Raw genomic sequence first — 23,046 nt, forward strand, 5'->3', positions numbered from 1 at the left:
TATTTTCTTCAGCAATCTTATCAGAAACTCCATTAGAATGACCAGAATGACAAAACCAATTAAAAGAGATGGAAATCTTTAAGAAAAGAACACCATCTCATTCATTTTCCATTTGCTTTGAATTATTATTCAAAGAAAATTCCAAGGAGTAACGTAAAACCGATTTCCGTTTTGAATTTAAAATGCTTAAATGTCAAAATGCCAAATTAATTGCATTTTTGTCGCGTACCGCTCGTAGTACAGCTGAGAATCGGAGTGATTGGCGGTCGCGTTTGTTTCCAGAATTGAGTTTTTTCATTCGAATTTATGTGAAATTCTTCCACAAGTGTGCCCCCAGAAGTGCCCCCGGTGTCACCATTAGCAGGTAAGGAAGCACAATTGCATGGAAAACTCCCCCGTGAGGTGCGCGTAGGGTGAAAAAAAGTCAATTCCCCGTCAACCGCATTGAATGGGCCAACACAGTTTGTGTGTGGGGAGTGAGAGAAAAGAAGTTCCGGATGTTTCCTTTTTCAAGGCTTCCCGGGACCTCCGGGCGCCCCAATAACTGTGCGTGCCAGCCGTGAGTAATTGGCAGACAATTGACCAGATCAATTGCAATTTGTTGGGGGAGCTGCGGGAATTGGGTGCGTTTGTGTGTGTGTGCAAAAAACGCTCGCGCTGTGAGAAAATTCAAAGCATTTTTGTCATGGCGTTTTCTCCAGCTGCCACAAAAGAGGCCCCCATTTGGGATTTATTGTACCACCGGGGGACTCTCTGTGTGGCCCATGGCTATGCAATGGGATGCATTGTGATGATGTTGTGTGCAAAATCATTTCAGTTGAAGCCCTGTGCGCTGGAAATTCGTGATTAAGACGTGTCGATTGAACGAAGCAAAAATTCCGGAACGAAGAAAGACAGCAGCAGCTTCCAAGACGGAGTCATCAATTCCAAAGACTGCGGGTAGGAAGCACCCCCCAGAGATCACGATGAATTGCCTGGAGATTGGACAGCGTGTCAAAATTAAGAGGACCGATGGTGAGTCTCTTTACATTTATTTACTTATTTTCCTTCAAAACAAAAAGAAGGAAAAACTTCTTCCAATTTTGCCCGGAAAAAGAGTCATTTTCCTGGGCTACGGTTGTGCCTTTTGCATGATTCACAAAAGCGAGGCGCCCGCCGAACACCAAGAGCCACACACTCGGGTACTGGTGTGAAGTGCATGGGCGTCGGAGCACCTTTTTTGGAAGTATGACAGCCACTTTGCGAAAGCCCCTCTCGCTCATTCTCTACTTTGCACTCCTCTTTCTCACTCCAATAGCCCACAATATTCAATGCTGCGACCTCCGAGGCACTCTTGCAGAAAACTCCATTTAACCAGTAACTCAGTGCTTACTTATTGCACCCAACTTGCTGGCAAGAAAGGGAATTGATTATCTCCTCTCTGTGAAGATCCTTTTTGTCCCCTCAAAACTCCCTTCTTCCTTAAAAGAAAAACAAAGAATTAATCATGAAAAGATTAGAAGATTTAGCTACATAGAGATCCGTCTGTCTGTGAAGCGGAAACTGTGCCCGGAATAACGGCTTTGCTAAATGTTTTTTGGCAGAATAATGTCTTTAACCCGCGCCTCTAATCATTTGCGGCAGATTGACCTTGTTTTTTTGCCTGGAAAAATCTTCTTTTGCGAATTAGAATTTCTCCTCATTTACGGCTTATTGATTGGCATTTAAATTTGATTTGTTTTTCAGCTAAAAATAGCATTAAAGGTAGACTAGGAAGGGTTTTTGGGGATGATTCACTTACGTAGATCGCCTTTTGAGGAAGCTGAACGGGTTTAAAGGGTTAAGGAATAGTTTTAAGGGTTCCATTTTAAGGATTAAAGGGCTTTCTTAAAACTATGTACAGATTAAAGAGAATTTTAAAAATAAAAAAAGAGAAATTAGAATTGGGGCCATATTCAGCGTAAAAAATGTTTTACTTTTATTTTATGAACTTTTATCGTAAAAGTCGTCAAAAGAATCATTTACCTATAAGATAAAAAATATTTTACGCAGAATACCGATTTTTTATAATATTTTTATTTTTTATTTTTTTCAAATGATGAGCAGAATTGTTTCTTAAAAAATGCAGTTAACAACAAACCTTCATCAGATGCTAAGATATTTAAAAAAAAATATGATTTTGTTAAAGAGGAAAACCATATTTTAATTTAAAAGATTTTTATTTTTTTAAAGTACAATGATAGAAATATTTTTTAATGATTTTTTTTTCTAAAAGTTTTATTGAGCATTACAAAACAAACTATTGTTCTAAAAATTGCATTGAAAACTGAATGATAAACTGATAAAATTAGTAATTAATTAACGTTTATTCTAGCCTATTTCACCCAATCCTCCCCTATCATTTATAGGAAATTATTTTAATTTCAAGCGCAATAAATTAATTTCAATGAAAATTATATTGTTTTTATTTAAATACATATTAAAAACATTTTTTTAAATATATTTTTAATAATTATTTTTCAATTATTTTCAAAAATAAAATTGAAGGAAATTATTGAGTTTAATTATTAATAAAAATGTTTCATTACCTAATAGTTTTTATTTCAATTCAATCAGTTGAATAAAAAAGAGTTTAAAAATAAAATTGAAGGTTTCTGGAATCTAAATTAAACTTGCTTGAAAAGTAAAGATTTTAATTAAAAAAAAGCATTTTATACAATAAAATAAATAATTAAGAAAATGTTTCTTTTGACAATAAAAATCCTTTTAAAAATTGAAATTGAAAAAAATTGAATCGACAAAGAATTTTTCATTTTTTTTAAATTGAAGTGATGGATTTTCTTCTTTAACCCTTTAACGTCCAACGTGAAACATAAAAACATTGAAACATGCGCTCTTTTATCGCGATTTTTATTCTATGAATTTTTTTAGAGGACTTTTCTCACTCAGAACGTCTTCTTTGACCCCTTATGCGTGAAATTGATGCATTTGTAACATGGAAAAACAATTACATTCATAAATAATTGAAAAAATAAAATGTTTCACGTTTGGGTCAGCGTATGACCCAAAAAACCTTAAAGGGTTAAACAATAAACAGATTTTTAGTTAATTCCGTTAATTCTGTATTTATTCAGGTGAATTAACAATGTTAAAAACTAAAAATAAATTAATAAAGAAATTTTTCATAATTTAACATTATTTTCCTCATAAAGTTGTGTTGAATCGTCTAAGAATTTTTCCCATTTTCACTTAATAGAACATTCTAAAAGTCCTTCAAATGTATACGAAGTGAAATAACAATGGATTTATCCCCTTTAACATGTAGTCCTCATTACCCCAAAACTAACGTCTTACTCCTCCCTTCGTCGCATTTTTATGAGGAAACTACACAACTTAAAAGTTTTCTCATGGAAATTCCATCAATTTCCTCTTCAATGATTAATGACCTTTGGTGTCAAAATGAAAATTCTTCTTTTACATTATGTGCAGAGCACACGTTGGGGAAAATCAATCATGTCCATTGCTTTTCTTTACCTCCCATAGGAAAAACTCCTCCCCGTCCCTCTTTCCAATGCACAATCGCCAGGTGGTCGTTGCGAATTACTTTGTAATTGTCGCGTGTGCAAATAATTAACTTTGACACAGAATGAGAGAGGCGGAGAGGAGAGAAAAATCGCCGTAAAGTGGAAAGTTTATTTAAAATTGAACTTGACATTCGTAAAAGGAAATTTTCTTCTATTTAAAAATGTGCCTTCATGCCATTTTAAGAGAGAGATTTAAAGGTTTTTTTTTTTTTTCAATTCCACCAGCGGTGTTTTATCAGACAAAAAGAGCGTTGTTTGGGTGCTTCTCAGTCAGAGAGTGAGAGAGAGAATTAAATATAAATGGTCAAAAAATTAATGTCGTGTGTGACGATCCACAGAGCGTAACGAATTAGTAACTCTTTTAATTTTTTTTTCTTTTAAATGAGATAGTTTTATTCACGAATCTACTTAAGGGGTTAAAGGAGAGAGAGAGTGAGAGTAAAAACACAACTCCTTAGTGATAGAAATATGAGATTTTACTTTTCACCCCCCCTTTGGGGTTAAATCTGATTAGATGAGGAGTATAATAGAGCGAGCTTCAAAAATAGTTTGAATATCAGGAAGTTTTTTATTTGACATACGAGACTCGCGACATGTTATGGGAATCATCCGTCTGTCCGCAATTTGAAAAATTATCTCTTAATGTAGAGACAACTCATATTTTGTATGGAAAATTGATGAAGAAACGACAGACAGACGAGTGAGATTAGCAGCTATAAAATATAAAAATTTATATAAATGTTAGCAAATAAATGTAAGAAGAAACATGTGAAAATAATAAGCAGATGATGTTGCCCCTTCAGTACGTGCTAACATCCCATTCAAGCAGCATTGCATTGCTCTCGCCAAATAATATTCACGAAAATTAAACAACTTTTGCTCTCAAAATCGCGCAATTTGTTTGTTTTTTTTATATTTAAAAAAATTCAATTAAAAATAAATAAATCGTAAATTCAATTTGTTTATAAACTCAAAGTTGAGATATTTTGGAGGCAAAAAGCCTTTCACAAGTGAAAAGTGCTGAATGGACGAAAAGTTTTGTGATTATTGTGAAGTTGTTAGTTTTGTGCAAGATTAGCAGCTGCATTGTTGCTTCTAAATGACTTGTTTTTAATTTCCTGTTTATTGATTGTAAAACGCCTCAATTGATAGAGACTCCTGTGGCGCAATAACACTGCTGTTTGAGTTTGATGCACCAAAACAACAATCAGACAAAAAGTGTTGCCATTTAGAGAAGTTTTATAATTTAATAAAAAAAAACTGTGGGAAAGAATATCTGTCTGTGTGGGATTGAGAACTTCCTCTGCAATAGATTGAATTGTGTTGGGAAAGAGCAGATGTACAGACTTTTGCAGAAAGGAAAAATTTATTAAGTGAATGCGACGATATTCTAGGATATTTTAGGAAGAGATTGTTGAGGGAAATTTCTTGACCAGTTCGATAAAAGTGATCCTATTGATAAGGATAATATAGAGCTTTAAAGAAACAGACTAAAGGAAAAGGTCATGTAAGATCAGACTTTATAACAAAGTCTTGTAAGATCAGACTTTACAACAAAGTCTTAAAAGAACAATCATCAAATTACATAGAAAAGTCTTATTAGATCACACTACAAAGTAAAGAGCCTTCTAATATATTACTGAACTACGAGCTTCTACAAAATCATTACGATTTTAGGAACAGTTCGTAAAAGCAGGCTTGTAAACAAAGCTTTGTTGATCAGACTACAAAATAAAGTCTTCTGTGTTTTATTAAGGAAGCCTTGAAGTCTTCTTGGAGAAATCAGGCTAGAAGACCTTTTTCCAGATCAGACTATAAGTCTTCTCAGAGCAGTGATAGTCTGACAGACAAAGCCTTCAAAAGAAGAGTCTTTAGATTAAGCTTGTTCTTAATATCAGACTACAGAAAAAGAGCTTTCTGAGAAGATGCCTTAAAGTGAAATTCCTGACACTTCAGGCTCTACAAAACAGCCTTACAAAGCCAGATAAAGAATCCTTTCTGTTATCAAAGAGATAATAAAAAAAAACTGTTTTGTCACCCAAAAAACAAAAAGGAAAACAGATTTTTTTAAAGAAACCGACAATAGACTCAACAAAGTTCCTATCACTTCTAACTACGTCAATGTCTTACCCATTTTTGGGGGCATAAAATAAGAAGAAAGTGAAAAAAGATGCGGCAAAAAGTTGCGAGTATTGCCACGATTCTCCGACTAATCGTGCAAATGTGAAGCGAGGTCAAAAATTCCCATTTGCAAAAATAATAAAATAAAATAAATGTGAAAACAGGCAGGGGAAGAAGAAGCAAAAAAAATTGTCTCTGGCGTTGCGTCTAAAACGCGAAATCCGGGACATTATTGATAAAACAACGAGAGAGGGCACATTGACTGTGTATCTATTGCCTTGGTGGCTTCTTCGGGTTATGCTGCTACAATACCTCCAATACTGTGGATTCGTGAGCACATTTTGTCGTTGATTTTACTTGTTTTTTTTTCTTTGGATGTGCCTTTCGAGTGTTTTGAAATAAAAGAAAAGGGAAAAGAAAGAGAAAACTTTCTTCCTTGAAAGATTTTAGTTTTGTAAGAAGAAAAGTTATCGTGGGTTCGATTTATTGAATTTTAAAGAGAAAACTTTTCACAGAGAAAAGTCAAAGAAAATGCCATCGTGGGTTAGAAAATCTTTTGATTGGCTGAAAGAGAAGAAGGGTGTGAAGAAGAAGGCAGTGACCAACAATGTGCGCGTCAACAACGATCTGAGTCCCATCAATAAGCAATTTCGTGGTGAAAAAGACATCAACATCTATCGAGATTATGGAAAATTCGTTGCTGATGGATATTTTTTCTTCAAAGATGAGACACCAGACTGTAATTGCATAATTTAGCTCTACACACTTTCATGTTGATAAGAAAATATCACGCTACTATCATCACTATTTACCCTTCATTCAAGAGTGCGAGACGACATCCACGATGATTGTCAATGCGCCAGACTTATCAGGAAGTTAATAAGTGATGTCGCGCGTTTTCACTAGGCGACAGAGCTGAAGGAAATTTAGCCGGCGAAATAATGAAAGAACTTTCTCTTTAAATATTTTAATGCATTTTTTATGATTTTTTTTTAAATAATATTTTTTGTTAAAGTTGTTAAGATGTTTAAGAATTCATTTTGGTTTATTTTGTGACTTAGATTTTGTAATATATTTTTTAAAATGAATTTTTAAAGTGAATTGAGCGTTTAAAGTAAAGAAATTTATTTAAAAATAAACTTTGTAATGCTAAAGTTGACGAATAGTTGGCTAAGCGCTTCTAATGTGTGACTTTACAATCAGAAGATCCTTGGTTCGAATCTCGTTTTGTCACAAAAACTTTTTTGTTGTAAATCAATTAATTTTTTTACCATAGATTATTTATTATCAATGATTAAACAATTAAAAAAAATCCTTCTGAATTAAATATAAAACTGCATTTAATAAACTGGCGCAGTCCTCCTATATTTTCTTCCATTCATGCCTTTTACCCTCCCTCCTTCCCTCCCTCTCCGTGTATATTTCTCGCATTTGCATTGGGTAGCAACATCGCATGATTGATTTTGTAATTAAATGTTTAAAAATAACTTTATATACTATTTTAAATAAATATTTAATGGGTTGTGTTTTGTCTAAGTTTAAAAAAAAGCATTTTCCCGCCTTTTCTAGGTCGAATTCATTCAGCCATGGTGTCAAAGGTGAACCCAGTCGCACGCTCCGTAACTGTTGAGTGGTGCGAAGAGAACGAGACAAAGGGCAAGGAGGTGGAATTGGATGCAATTCTCTCCCTCAATGCTGATATTCTCAATGCGGAACCTGAACCTGATGCCAGGTGCCGTGTGGAATCATCCTCAATGCTAGCACCAGCTAATCTCAGTCGAGTAAGTTTCTCTTTTTTTTTTTCTTTCAATTATTTTTCTTCCTAAACTTTTTGTTCTTCAAATGATGAAGAATTTTTTAGCAAAAGAATTGTGAAGATATTCAGACTACCTTCCACACACCATTCGCTCCTCTATTGAACTTCTATTTTATCGTTGTCGTGACCTAGTTTAATGTAAAGGAACTTACTTTATCCAACATTATATTATGTATATTTGCATTGAGTCAGCAGCAACACGAAAAAGGATTCATTTTTCATCAGACAATACCAAATGGGGTTTGTTGGTGAAGGAAGGAGATTGATGTTTGTTAAAGAAAAAAAAAGAGCAATTTGCTTTGAGAGAGAAAAAAAAACTCAACGTCAGACTGATAAGACGTGAATTGCGATGAGTTTTTTTTTTCTCCTTTAAAGTTGAAATTACTTTTGGGGAGAGTTATAAAAAAGAATAAACATCTTTTATGACCAAAACCGCTGCTAATGCATGATGTCGCTGCATTGGAAAATCAATTTAAATAATAATGTCGGTATAATTCGTCACAAAAGGCGCATACCGCCGATAAGCTCCTTGAAATTTGCGCAGTCTTTTATTTTTAATGATCTTGTTTAAGTCGAGATATTAAATTGAGAGAAAAACAAATACAAAATCTGATGAAGAGGTAATAAAATGTTAAAAGTTGCGGAATTTTAATTTGAAATGTTTTTATTTTGTAATTTTATTGTTGGTTTGTGGGAGGAAATAATTTTTGATTTAAATAGAGGAATAAAGAGAAATGTTCTTCTGTTTAGGAGCTTTATTAATGGCTCTTATCTTAAGAAGAATCATTGAGAAAATTCTCATTAAATTCGTAATGAAATTTCCTTATTAAAATTAATAATAAAATCAGTTTTTCTCAAAAGAATTATTCTTATTTTGACTTCTCTTGAAGAATGTAAAATTTTGTTGAAATTCTCAAACTTACTTTATTCTTCTTTTACCTCATCTGCAAGAAAAGTTTACAAGAGAAAACTTTTCAAAATTGCATTGAAAAACTTTTTGGTGACCAACAAATCCTCAAAAGACCTGCATTCAATGAAGAACGTAATATTTATTGGGTCCCCCCTCAAAGAAAGAAGAGAATTTTCGGTCCAAGAAAGGACTGAAAAATTGATTAGCCAAGCAAATGAAAGGATATGAATTTGCTGTGAGCTGTGAGAGGGAAATAGTTGTGAATGTTACCTACTTTAGGTAGAAGCAGGACGTTGTGTGAATTTTAAATTGAGTAAAAGTAAGACCTTCCTTTGGGGGTTTTCCTTCTATTAAGATGAAGTGCACTCAAATGCACATGTCCTGCTCTGTATAAAACAGCAGCAAAAAGGAAGGAGAGGGAATGAGGAGAGCGAGAAAGGGAAGTAAAGTGTTGGAAGGTAGTCTGGATGGAAATTGATGGAGAAAATTGCACCTGTGTGAGCTGTTGAGACGTGAAGAAGTACTTCAATTTCGTATGTTCAACTCTCAATTTTAATGCAAAAAGCTCCACCACACAAACGGAAAGGAGGCCAAATGGGGGGCATTTATATGGCAAATAAAAAGGGATTTTCTCCATGGAAGGCAAAGAGAATTTCTCGGTCTTTTTCTTCCTATTCTAAAGCAGAATTTTAGAGAAATTTAAAACCTTTAAAATGTCCTTTTAATGGGCCTTATTCAGCGACCAAGAAACCCTTGAAATTCGCTGGAAATCTTGAAATTTCAGTACAAAATTCAAAGATTTCAAGGGTTTCTTGGTCGCTGAATAAGGCCCAATATCAGTGTTAAAGAATTTGCGCTGATTAATAAAGAAGAAAAGAAGCATTTTTATAAAAAAAAGAAAAGGAAACTTCATTTTTTTTAATATTCCTTTAATTTGTCTTGAATTATTTATTTCTTTAATTGATAATCTGAGAATTTTAAATTCCCTATTTAATTTTTTGAAGAAAAAGGAAAAAATCATAATTTCTTCTTAGCTTCTTTATGTGCTAAAAGAAAGACGAAAAAAATTCTACCTAGCCGGGAACTGAACCTGCGACACCTCGAATTCGAAATGATAAAGTCGAAGCTTTAACCGACTGACCCATCTGATTCCTTAATTGGATTTCATTAACATTTACAATTCAATTACCTCTGAATTGTTTTTTTGAATGATTTTTAATGTTGGGTGAGTGAAACTCAGGAGTTGACATGTTTGAAAAGAAATTGAAACCAATTCAGCCAATTTCTTCCAAAAAAAAAAGTCATAAAAGGTAGGAAAAAAATTCTGCCCATCCGAGAATTGAACCTGCTGCTTTTAATACATGAACTGACAATAACATAAAGTCGGAGCGTTTACCGATTGACCTACCAGACTCCTTAATTGGATTCTAATACCATTTAAAAATTCAACTAACTCTGTTTATTTTTTTTTAATGAATTTTTTTAGAGTTTTTTTCTTTTTTAATTTTGCCATTTAAATGCCCCTTTCCAAAGAATATAAACTACATAGAAACTTTTTAGAAAAGGATACTCACCGTGAATAACATTTCTTGGTTGCTTTGGGCAACGAATAATCACGTTTTTGGTTGTTGTTGTTGTTACAAAATGTTTAGAAGAAAATGTTTTTTTTTTATAAGTATTTTCCGTCTACGACTGGTGAATTTTGCAGGAAGAAATGAATGGGTGGAGAGGGGAGGGGGTAGTTTAATAATAATAATAATAATGCTCTGTTGCCAAGGGACCCCGGTACACCTATTGTCCGCACAGAAATGGTGTGGTGGAGTCAATGAATTGGCTATAAGAGGGCACAACGGCGATTTATCAATTGAGGGGTGGTTGTAATAAATTAAATTTCGCATTTTTTTCTTGCCCACCTCAAGTGGTGAAGCACTAAAAGAGAGAATTTAGTCTGTCTCAGTTGAACGTCCGTGTGCTTTGCCTTTTCTTCTTTTTTCATTTTTTTTTGTAAATGAAGAGACATAAATTAATATTAAATTATTACAAAAAGTTATTCATAAATGGAGAGAATGAGGAGAAAAAGGCAATTTCTGTGCGACAAAGGGAGAATGAGATAAAATTCTCTCTTTTTTTGTGATTGATTAACTAAAGGGCTGAGCTTTTATTATTTATCAAAGGGAAGGGGTTTTATATGTAAGTTAAGTTTTGTGTTGGGAAATGTTTACTCTCTTTGTCACATTTCCCGAGGTAAGTGTTGTGTGTTGTCGTGCCAAAGAAAATCAAAAAGAAAAAAAAAGGAAAATTTAGTGTGCAAGAAAGACAATTTATTTAGCTCTCAGAGCTTTAAGGTTTAGAGAAGAAAAAGAAAATGTTTTTTGGACGTAAAATTTGTAAGAAAATAAAATTAAAGTGGTGTCTTTTTGGCCAAAAGGAATCATCCCATTCATCTGTTGAAGATGATGTTTTCCCAAATGAGGTGGAAGATGAGGAAAATTGTGCTGCCCAACAGAATCATGCGGGGAGCGGTAATTCCGTACCAACTGGCGGAACGCTCTCAATTCGGACTCCGGTAGCCGGAAATAAATCGGTATTAATTTCTTTGACAAAAAAAGAACTTGCTGTGTTGTCTCCTTCTTCCTCAAATGGATTTGATTTTACTTCTCTTAATTTTATTTTTTGGATATTTGGCTGTTTTATTTTTCGTGGTGTCTCTTTTGGTATTTTTTTTTCTGGCAATTTTATAATATATTTTCGCACACGAATTTTCCCTCAGAACACGGAAGAAAAAACATTTTTCCTCTTTTTTGGTGTAGAAGGAATTTTTTTTCTATTTTTAGATTTTCTATTTTTGGCTTTTTATTCTTTCAAAATTTTTATTTCTGCAAAAATCTCTGTACGACAGACAACAGCAGAGATGAAGAAAACACGATTTTTATTCACAAAGTGAACCCAATTTTTCACAAGAAAATTTGAACAAAAAATGTACAGCACAAGCACAAAAGTTTTTAGTTAAGAAAACACGAAATATGTTTATTTTTATTTATTAAATATTGGTGTTTGTAATTAAAAAAAATATTGGGCTTTATTCAGTGATCAAGAAACTCTTGAAATTCGTTTGAAATCTTTAAATTTCAGTGCAAAATTCAAAGATTTTAAAGGTTTCTTACTCGCTGAATAAGGCCAATTGTCTGATTTTTTTTGGTAAAGAAAAAGGCATGACTGGTGGAGTTTGTCGTGTGTGTAAAAGAATGTCTTACAGGTGAGATTCTTCTAATAAATTCTCCTTTCTTTTTTTCTCTTTTACAGAATGCCACACAGGGCGCTATTCGATTAGGAATTAGCAATAATATTCACGGTAATTACAATAAAAATCATAAAAAGTCTTTTTCATGATCAATTAACATGGGGATTAAGGTGCTTAATTATTATGGCCACATTGGGGCTATTTGTGAGGGTAGGTGGGGGAGAATGTTGAATGTGTCGAGCGAAACAATTTTATATAAACGACCTTGCAGGGTTAATCGGAGGAAATGCAAATTTTGCATGATTTTTTTAATTGAAATTTTCATTTTTCTTCATTTTTGAAAAATTAAGCTAAAGGGGTAGATTCTGACAAAAATCTTTTCTTTTCTTTTCTAACAATTTAAGAGTTTGATGCAAGATTTTGACAGAAGGTATTTTTAAATCGTTTAATTGTCGTTCTATAAACGAAAAAACAAAGAATAAGTTGTTTCAAAAAACAGCCAGAAAGAACTTTAAAAAGCCCTCGTAAAGAAATTTTCAGAAATCCGTTTTAAGAAAGAAATAAAATGTCAAAATCTTATAAAATTATGTATTCCCAGAATATCAAAAATCATAAGATTTGACGATTTGTAAGGAAAGAAAATAAAAGATTTGTATCAGAATCTACCCCATAAGCTGAAAAGAAAGCTGAAATTTTTGTTTGTTTTTGAGGGAAGATTGAATTGAGTTCTGAAGGCTTTTTAACAGTTGACTAAAAAAATATTAAAGAAGATTTTTGTTAAGAAATTTTCGTTTTTTAAATTCAGGAATCAGGAGAGACATTTTTTTTCTAATTTATTAAAAAAAAAACACCTTAAAGTTTACATAATTAATGAATTATCTCTTAAATATAAATTAGAGAATTTCTGAAGTTTTATTTTTAAAATGATAATTTGATGTTTCTTTGTAGTGTTATAGATTTATAGAGATTTTTCATTGAATTTGCGCATAATATTCAACAGAAATTCTAATTATAATTTAATGGGTCTTAATGTAAAAATGAAAAGAATATTGGCTTAGTCGGTAGAGAACGTTTCTCATAGAGAAAAAGTCTTTGGTTCGAATACTGGTGTGTACCTACTTTTAGCTGTGATTCTTTTTTCTTTGGATTCTTTTTTATTCCTCACACATTGAATTTTTATTCTTTAAAAGGTTTTTATTTTATATTCTTTAACTGAATTTACTATTTATTATTAAAATTATTAATTGTTTAATTTCTCAGAATTACTTTTGTTTTAATGAAAAGAAAATTTTCTTGTCCCTCAATCAGGAAGAATTTACTATAAATGACAAAAAAAGTATTAACAAAGCAATTTTCACGATTAACCCGTTTCATTGGCAAATGAAAACTGATGATGAAAAGGGGAGAAGAAATGGGGAGGAAATTTAATTGAGGATTCTTGACACTGCTGCCTGCACGTTACAATATGTTTAGAGCTGAATGGGCGCCACGGGGAAGAAGATCGATATTTTACGTTTTGTTGTACATTTAAATGTTCGTCCGTCTGTTTGCTTTTCACTCGCTTTCTCTTTTCTGATTTTCCGTGCGAAATTTTCCACACAAAACTCACAATATGGTGGGAAAAAGAGCTGAAAAGGTATTTTCTTTCACCCTCTTTACACTTTTCTTTACAAAATTAAAGAAGAAGAATACACAAAACACGCGCGCAAGGTAATAGCATGAGAATTTTGAAAAGAATCTTTTTTTGTGGGTGGAATGGGAGGGAGGAATTAAAGTTTGAATACCTACCGCATTGGGGGTGAAAGTTATTAACCTTTCCTGCAATTATTCCACTCCATAGGGTGGATGGGTGGGAGCTTTGGTTTTATTTTTTTCTTGAGAAATAGAGAAAACCTAAAAATAGGTTCTGGTATGAATTGATTTTCTTCCTCAAAGCCAGCCGGTAGAACTTGTTGTCTTGATAACAAAAGATGATGGAAAAAGTTCCTTTTCATTCATTTGCGGGGGCGCGTGAAAGGATATAGAGAACTTTTCAATGCATCACCTAATCAATCAATAAGTCGAGAAGTTTTTTTTTCCAATAAATATGAAGTTGGAAAAAAATTTCCCTGACGTCATATAATCTGTCCAATGAATCGCACGATGATGGTAATAATTTCCATTTGCTCCGTAGAGCATTAAAGGGAGGGACTATTGAGCTGCAATTATCGTGGGGTTAGTTGATTCAAGCCTGCCTAATAGTTGGTATTTTTTTCCTGCCTCCCTAAGAGCTTTCTCAATCCCACCCCCATGATTTTCTATCCCTTTCCGCGTGTTCTCTGTGTTTTTTTTCTCTCTATTTCCTCGCATTGCTGGACAATTTTCTGTTTCCACGGTCACCTCGTAAAGAAAACAAATTATATTTTTATTCCTAATCGTCGTCCGTTGGACAAGGTTGAAAGGGGAAAAAAGACTTGGCAGTGCTTTCAGTTGGAAGTGAGAGTGAAAATCAGGCAGAATCCTTAATTTTGTGCTCCTCCAAGAACATTTAATTCCCCTTTTTTCGTTTTTTCTTTACGGTGTCTTTGAGTTCTTCCTCCCTCCTTGCTCATTGCTCCGTTTTTATGTGGTAGACTTGGGAAATTTTAAAGTATATAGTGGAATTTATGAGATTTTCACTTTTATTCCCATTCTGTCACTACCACGACGGGGAAAAAGGTGAGACAATTGAGGATAAATTAATTATGCATGAACTTGGATAAGAAAGAAAAGTGGGTGAATTTAAAGGAAAGGAGAAGAAAGAAAAAGGAGTGATTGAATGGCTAGACGCGACCCCTTTTGTGTTGGATGTTTGCACAGAAAAAAAGTATTTAAAGGGCAAATGGGGTGGGTTTTGCTCTGTTATACAGTTTTAGCTTTCCTCTAGCTAAGCTAGCTGGCTAGAGCAGTAAACAATGAAGAGACAAGAAGAGGGCTCTATAACTTTATTATTATATATTCAACAACAGCGCGAAGAATGGAATTTAATTTATCACTTTTAGAGATGGATGAAAATTCACATTGTGTCTAAAATTTTCAACACTAACATGCCTTGATGTGAATAAATTTTCAACACAATTTTACAATGTATGAGAGTCACAAACTTTTGGTGGATCATAAACAATATACAATACAGAGGAATTACATTTAAAACGACAGAGTGGGTGTCTGGGGTGGTTTTTGAAAGCTTTCCACAATAGCAGAGAAAGTTTAGAAGATAAAATTAGAGGAGGCAATAGTTTTAGTGAAATAATAAGCTTTCTGGATGATTTTGTAAAGAAAATAATTCTTTTTGCTGGGAATTTATGATATTAACCAAAATTCTGGTTTGTGTCTTCGATAAATTATCAACTTGTCATTAAATTGAGTTTTTTAAGTTTCAGAAAATAATCTGAATTTTTTGTGCAAGAAATCTCGTGGAAAAAAGTCTAGGAATTTTCATATTCATTATTTATTGAAGTATTTTTTTTTCTCGAGAAAACTAACCCTTTTACCATGGACACATTTCATAATCTAGTCTAGAATTTACACTATCCACGAAGAGTTTACGGGAAAGGCTAAAATGGGATATTTTTGAAGGCAAATTTCAAAAGTTTATATCTAGGGCTGTAGTCAACCGATTTTCAAAAATTTAACAGTTTTAGAAAGGTACATTTCTCACCTTTTCAAAACTGGTAAATTTTTGAAAATCAGTCAACCTGTTGTTTTTTAGCAGCCGTTTTGGCAAAGCTAGGTAAAAGCGTTTTTTTTCACGATCTTTTTTGACCTCTTGCATCTCGGCCGCTAGTGTACCGATTTTGACAAATAGTGTATTGATAGAAAGGGAATTTAATTCTCTTTTGAAAGCTGATAAATTTTTGAAAATCGGTCAAGCGGTTTGATCGTGGCAGTCATTCTAGTAAACCATAGTTTAAAAAAATACATTTTTAAAGATATCTCAGACTGTGGTTGACCGATTTGAACAAACTCGGATTTAAATAATAGCTAATCAGGCTCTCTAACTTTTAACAACAAAATCATCCAAATCCATCAACTTGTTCTCTTGTAATGTAATTTTTTGTGAAACTTGCCCGGAAACTTTCCACGGGTATTGTAAGTTTTAAAAGAAAATAATTAACTGGCGAGTAATTTTCTCGGTGGAATAATTTAAAAACTACCTTAACTGAATCTTTCTTAGTTTTTTTTAAATTTTATTTATGAAATTAGATGAATTTTCTTAATTTTGGAGTGTGTCTCAGATACATTTCGATCAATCTATTCATTTTATAAATGAAATCTTCCAATTAAAACCACCCCAACCCCTAATTTAATACGTCGCAATTAAATTTGATCGATATAGAGCATTAAATTTTTTATTGATACTTTGTCTCTCTCTCTGCTATTAATTTAGGGATTAATGAAAAGGAAATGTTGATCCAAGTGCGGTGTGTGTGTACGATAGAAATCAAACTTTTTTGCTTTTGGGAATTTTATTGAGTTATACGTATTTATGCTCAAATAGGGCGGTGTTTGAGGGTGAATTTTCCATGAAGCAATCAATCATTTTAACACTGTTCTCGTCGCACATTCAGCACCTCTTTTCCCCGCGCGCGAAGGGGGTTCCTTTAGAAGGAAAACAAAAAGAAATTGAGCGGAGGGATGAATTTAAAGAATTAGGCAAATAAAATTTGTCTTTTGCCTGTCTTAAAATTCAGAGCGAAATAGGAGACAAACAAGATCATCATCAGCAACAGCTCATCACGCCCAGCAAAACGATCACGCGGAACAAACGGAGAATCAACCGCCGCAGCAGCAGCAGCAGCAAGCAACAAGAACTGCCCGAGGAGCAGCAGCAGCAGGTGGGACCGGTGGAGGGCAGACAACGAGGATGTCCACGGTGTCAACAGCTGTCCCCGTTCCAGTGTCATCGACATCAACGGCGCAACCACAGAGGTTGTCGTACGTGGTGAAGGAAGTGGAGAAACTAAAGGAGAATCGTGAAAAGCGACGTGCACGGCAGGCAGAGCTGAAGGAGGAGAAGACGGCCCTGATGAATATGGATCCGGGGAATCCGCATTGGGAATCAGCGGCAATGATAAGGGAATTCCAAAGTACGCTGAATTTCAATCCCATCCACGATGGTCAGGCCATTGAGGATCACCAAATTACCGTATGTGTGCGCAAGAGGCCGCTAAATCGGAAGGAAATTGCCAAGAAGGAATTGGATGTGATTACTGTGCCTGTGAAGGATCAAATGATTGTCCATGAACCCAAAACAAAGGTGGATCTCACGAAATTCCTTGAGAATCACAAATTTCGCTTTGACTATGCCTTCGATGATAAATGCAACAATGAATTGGTTTACAAATATACGGCAAAGCCACTCGTGCAAACCATCTTTGAGGGTGGTATGGCCACGTGCTTTGCCTATGGGCAAACAGGATCGGGGAAAACGCACACAATGGGTGGGGAATTCAATGCCACCGGCAAGGTCCAAGACTGCAAGAATGGGATCTATGCAATGGCCACCAAGGATGTCTTCACCCTGCTCAAGAGTCCACGCTATAGTCATTTGCGATTAGTTGTGTCGGCGAGTTTCTTTGAAATCTACAGTGGAAAGGTAAATTTCATTTATTTATTTTTCTTTCTTTCTTTATTTTATTTACTAAATTAGTTTTCTTTTTTTTTTAATGATTTTTTTTGTTTGGAGGGTGTCTCCGCTATATGTCGAACTTTTTATTATTATTTATTAACAGGGTGTTATTTTGAGGGAGTTTTTATGTTTTAACGTAGGAAAATGTTAGAGATTTTTTTAAAAAAGTTTACTTTTATAATTTAGAATAAAAGTTAATGTTTAATGCTAATTTAATGTTAAAGAACTTGTCGAACTTTGTGTCTTGGATATATTTTTTTTTAAATTTTGTGTTTTATTTTAAATAATTTTTAAAACTCAATCTTATTCATTATCCAGAATTTAAAAATGTTTAAAATAGATATAAGAAGGAGAGAGAAAAAAAACCTTTCTTCAACTATTATTAAAAACAAAAATAGTCGAAAATATAAAAGTGTCTTGGATAAATGTCGAACAATCATATCAAATCATTCATTATTTTCAATCGTTAAAACAGGTAAATGAAGAAAATTATTTTGTAGGAAGAGTCAAAATATCCTTTTTATGATGTCGGATTTTTTCTTATTAATCGACGACTTTTTTCCTTAATTAAAAGTCGAACTTTTCAGTTCTTTCTGTTTTCTTTTTTTGTTTTTATTCTGTTGTTTATTTCTTAATTTTTAATAACTTTTTTTTACAATGAAAACATTTTTAATTAAAATTCCCCAACTTAAATTAATTAGTCATAAAATAATTCATATCCAAGACACATTCCCAATAAAAAAAAACTCGTCTAAAGCAAACAAAAAATCTTTTCAACAAGAGAAAATTAAAAGAAATATTTTTTATTAAAGGTTTTCGATCTATTGGCTGACAAACAACGTCTTCGGGTACTCGAAGATGGGAAGCAACAAGTTCAAGTGGTTGGACTCACGGAGAAAGTTGTCGATGGGGTGGATCAAGTGCTGAAGTTAATTCAACATGGGAATAGTGCACGAACAGCCGGTCAAACGGCAGCAAATTCCAATTCATCGCGCTCCCATGCGGTATTCCAGATTGTCCTCCGACCGCCGGGCACGACAAAGGTTCACGGGAAGTTTTCCTTTATTGATTTGGCGGGCAATGAACGCGGTGCGGATACATCGTCGGCAAATCGACAAACACGCATGGAGGGAGCGGAGATTAATAAGTCCCTCCTTGCGCTGAAGGAATGCATTCGGGCGCTGGGGAAGCAAAATGCCCATTTGCCATTCCGCGTGAGTAAATTGACGCAAGTGCTGCGAGATTCATTTATTGGGGAGAAGAGTAAGACATGCATGATTGCCATGATCTCACCGGGACTCAGTTCGTGTGAACATACACTGAATACCCTACGCTATGCGGATCGTGTGAAGGAGCTCGTTGTCAAAGATACAGCAGCGCAAGGGGTTGACATGGATATCATATCGGATGAGAATAAGAATGGGCAGACAAATGGGAATAATGATCTTGCGCAGTTGCGATCTCTCAGTGTGAGTTTCCTTTTAAGGATTCTTCCTTTGAGGAGTTTTTTTTTAATGAACTTTTGATTCATTTTTTTTTTGTAGGATCACGACATGTCCGTTGAGCTCTTCAATCAGCACGCTGCAATTTCGGATCTTCAGCATACGGAGGAATTGCTTCATGATCAACATCGTGGGGTTATTGATTGCATAGAGAAGTTCTATCCGGAGCTTGTGGATCTCTATGCATTGACAAATCAGGTGGATTACGACCAAGATGGTGAGTCTTTTGCACTCCTTAAGAGGTTCCAATCGGAGAATTTGGGTTTCGCTTTGAATTTGAAAAGTTCTAAGAGCCATTGAACTACTTGACCGATTTTGCTCAAATTGGTATAAAATTAAAGGTTTTGCAATTCCCCTTACTTTCTAGAACATTAGAAAGTTCTAGGACCATTCTTTCTGGACTAAAAATGCCAACATTTCATTGAGAGTGGCTAATTTTAGTTCCTTAAGCAGTCAAATCTTAAGTAAAATTGACTTTGAGTAGCCAAAACCAGGGCAAAAAAATCTGAGCAGTTTAAAGCTAATATGAATTGAGCAGGAACAGTTTGATCAATTTGATAATAGAGCAGCATTGACTAGTCGTAGCTTGGGTCTCTGTTTCTAGGCTGCGGGTTTAGGATGAATTTCTCTGGGTCATACGGTTTTAATTTTTAGCAATATAAGAAAAATAAAAAATTGGGAATTAAAATTAAGACTGTAATTTAGGAAGGTTAATTCTTTTTAGCTAAAGGAAAATCGTCTTGAGTCAGATCTGAGTTTTTCTAAACCAGAATAGGCTTCTTTGAGCTAGACTACAGCTTTCTTTAATTTAGGTTTAACCCTTTAAGATCCATTCGATCATACGCTGACCCAAAGGCTTGATTTAGAAAATGTTTCATTTTGTATAGCGAGGGCTACATTGTAAAATCGGGCTAACTTTGTATGGGCTCCGAACCAACTTTGCCGTTTTTACAATGTAGCCTCGATAGTTATTTTATGAATATTGAGTCCAAATTAGTACAACACTATGTCTTTACAATCCCTAATCATTTTATGATCATAAAAGAATACCCAAAGGATTCACAGGATCAAGAAGGATAAAAACCGAAAATTTTGGAGTTAGGATTTTTTTTGCCAAAATTATCTTACCTATTTGAACTCAAAGGAACCCCCAAAAATTATTTTTAGTTTAATCAGCTCGCTAGATTGATCACGGACCTTAAAGGGTTAAGTTATTAAAGTCAGTCCTAAGATTTTTAAGCAACGTCTTTGTTGTAGAATAGACTTAAGTTTTTTTTTTAAGGTCAGGCTTTTACGTTTTCAAAGTTAGACCAGGCTGAACTGAGCCTGAGTGCGTCATAAAAGTCTAATCTAAAGGAACTAAGATTCGACTTTAAAAAAAAGGCCAGGATTAATAAACGGTTTAGCTTTGAGGTCTTATACAATTTACCTTAAAATTGTTTAAGCTAAAGCTTTTATAGTTTTAATAGTTAAAAACAGGCTAGGTCTAGAATGCACTTAACACTACCTAAGCATGACCTCGATTAAAAAAAAACTTAAGATTAAAATTGAAGCCTGGTTTGAGTAAACTTAATCCTGGCTTAAAAAAAATTCAAGCCGAACTCTTATGCTAAAAAAAGTTCGCGAAAAAAACGAAACTTTCAAACAAAAACCAACTTTTTTTAAGTAAAAAACTTCTAAATTATTTCTTTTTGCAATTAAGAAAGTTTTTTCTTCTTTCTTCGTTTTGTAGCTTACTGCAAACGCGGCGAGGAGATTTTGGCCAAAGTGGCAGAGACTGTACTCGCGTGCAAAGACTTGGTCAGTGAATTTCGGGCAAAATTAATGAAGGAAGAACTAATTTCACACAATGTCAGCCCAAATAGGCGCTAAGGCATCCCAATTAAATACACCTACACAGCTTCAGAAGGGCAGCAGCAGCAGCACATTATATATTTTTTCTAAAAAAAAAAAAAGATAAATTAATCTCTCTGAAGTGAAGTTGAAAAGAAGAAAAAAAATGAATGACAAAAAAAACATACACAAATTCCTGTTGCTATAGTTGTTGATTATATATTTCCAGACTAATAATGATTACTATATATATATTTCAATTTTATTATAATATTTAAGAAGATTTAGAGAGCGAGAGAGAGAACACGAGAGGAGAGAGAGAGAGCGTAAAGAGGAGAAGATAAAAATTTTAAAGGAGAGTGGACATATTTTGAAGCACATTATGATGATGATAAAAACACCAGTGTTTAAAGACAAAAGCAAATGAAAAAAAAAATAATGTAAAATTTAATAATCAAAGATCAATCTTTTGAAAGACATTTTAATTAAATTAATAATATATAAGGATTTATTTTAAAAAGAAAAAGAAAAGAAAAGAAAATACATTAACCATTATATTTATGAGATAAAACCTCGTGAGCACGAGGATTTAATTCCCAAAATGAGATGGAAAAAAAGAAAAACAAAAATGGTGAGAAAAAGAAAAGCTCAAAGTCAAAAAAAATTATCATATTGCAGTGAAAATACTCGCCAATAAAAAAATAAAATTCTTTTGCTAATGAATTAATATTTTTTAATTAGGTTTTTATATGTTTTTTTTTACAAATTTATGTTTGTCCGCAAAATATGTTTTTTTTTTATTTGTCATAATCATTATACAAGCAAATCCATAAAAACATTTTATAAATTAATTTAAAGAAAATAAAATAACTACAACATAGAAGAATAAATTGTGAGAGAAAAAAACTATTAAAAATATGCAAACATTTCATTCATCTCTCTATTTAGGCCATTTCTTTATTTTATTCAAAATAATTTATAAAAAAAAATAAGGAATCTCTTCATTCTGTTTTGTCCTTCATTTTGTTTCTTAATTACTTTCATGCAACATAAAAAAAATGAGATTTTTAAGACAAGAAATTACATTTAATATTTAAAAGGCAATGAGGGAGTATTTAATTGAATTTTATTAGTTTCTTTGTGATTTTTTAAAAAAAAATTTAAACGAACTTTTATTGACAATTTGATTTTTTCTCATTCAAAACTTGTCGCTTGCAGCAGCACTTGTCGAATAATTAAAAAAACAAAAAAAAATATCGACCTGGAGAAGATTCTCTTTGCTATCGAAATGTCAAACGCAAATAGCATTAAAACGTCATGAAGAAAAAAAATTAAAAGGAGTTTATTCAAGCTTATATGGATCATGATGTCCTTCGGATAAATACGCGGGGTAAACATAATGTTGTAAAGAGTTCAAAAATGAATTAAAAATCAACAAAGACTTATTTTCCAATGAAATCAACTGAGAATAAGCCAATAAAGTTTAATACTTTCGCGTTCTTTGGGTCATATGTAGACTCAAACGTGAAACATTCTATTTTCCCAATTTTTTATGAACTTAATTGTTTTTCCAAGTTAAAAATGCGGCAAAGTCGCGCAGTAAAGGTCAAAAGACATTTTGCCTAAGAAATGTCTTCTGAGAGCATCCATAGAGTGAAAATTGAGATAAAAACACAGCATGTTTCAATGTTTTCATGTTTCACGTTGACGCGAAAAGGTTAAGACAATCTTTTGGACAATTTTAGATTATTTTTTTAAACCTGTACAAGAGTCATAACCAATAAATGAGCTTGAATAAATAATTTTCTCTAAAAAAGAAGAATCACAGCTGCTAGAAGAGCAAAAAGTATAACTTGAGAGACAATTCGAATTATTTTTGACAGATATTGTAGTTCTGTCAGATTTTTTGACAGTTAAATTTATTTGTCAAGCAAAATGTCTAAGAATTCATTTTGTCAATGAAATTGATCAAAATCCTTCAATTTTCTTGAGAAATATCTCAGAAATTCAATTGAAATTAATCCCTCATTGCCGATTTAGCTTCATTTTTAATGCCTTAATTAGTCAGATAGATTATACAATTACTACTACCACCTCTCATCATTAAGCTTCTTATTTTTGTCTTTTTTTTTAAGAAAAGAAAATTTAATTTTTGTGATAATCTGTGTAGAAGAAAAGCCAAGAAAAATATTCACACAGCTTTTACAAAAAGAAAAGAAATAATAAATAGAAAAAAAAGAATTGAGAGCCTAAAATGCATTTGATTGATGAATTTGCTTAAAAGAAAGAAAAAGACTTTTAATTTCCTTTGAAAAAAAATACAAATGGGCGCCGAATCAAATGACATTCCTTAAAAAAAGAAGAAGAAAAAGTTGATTTAGTAGAGAGAAATTCGCGCCTTGAGTTTTGT

At 33.2% G+C, this 23,046-nt stretch overlaps 1 protein-coding gene across 6 annotated transcripts; it reads left to right on the forward strand.

Moving 5' to 3' along the window:
* Positions 1-212: 212 nt before the first annotated feature.
* LOC129790535 (kinesin-like protein Klp10A) lies at positions 213-22,766 on the forward strand. Of its 6 annotated transcripts, none has more exons than XM_055828088.1 (9): positions 229-364; positions 818-1,014; positions 7,254-7,465; positions 10,839-10,994; positions 11,714-11,762; positions 16,364-17,268; positions 18,114-18,770; positions 18,846-19,020; positions 20,536-22,766. In XM_055828088.1, exons 2-9 carry the CDS (start codon positions 966-968, stop codon positions 20,673-20,675), a joined length of 2,343 nt encoding a protein of 780 aa, XP_055684063.1. In that variant the 5' UTR covers positions 229-364; positions 818-965; the 3' UTR covers positions 20,676-22,766. The 6 variants fall into 6 exon arrangements, with proteins under 6 accessions (XP_055684066.1, XP_055684063.1, XP_055684065.1 ...); XM_055828089.1 differs by lacking the exon at positions 229-364 and adding an exon at positions 520-623; XM_055828086.1 differs by lacking the exons at positions 229-364; positions 818-1,014 and adding exons at positions 4,017-6,138; positions 6,200-6,423.
* Positions 22,767-23,046: the final 280 nt, after the last annotated feature.

Source organism: Lutzomyia longipalpis, chromosome 2, assembly GCF_024334085.1.
Source record: "Lutzomyia longipalpis isolate SR_M1_2022 chromosome 2, ASM2433408v1".
Taxonomy (NCBI): Eukaryota; Metazoa; Arthropoda; class Insecta; order Diptera; family Psychodidae; genus Lutzomyia; species Lutzomyia longipalpis.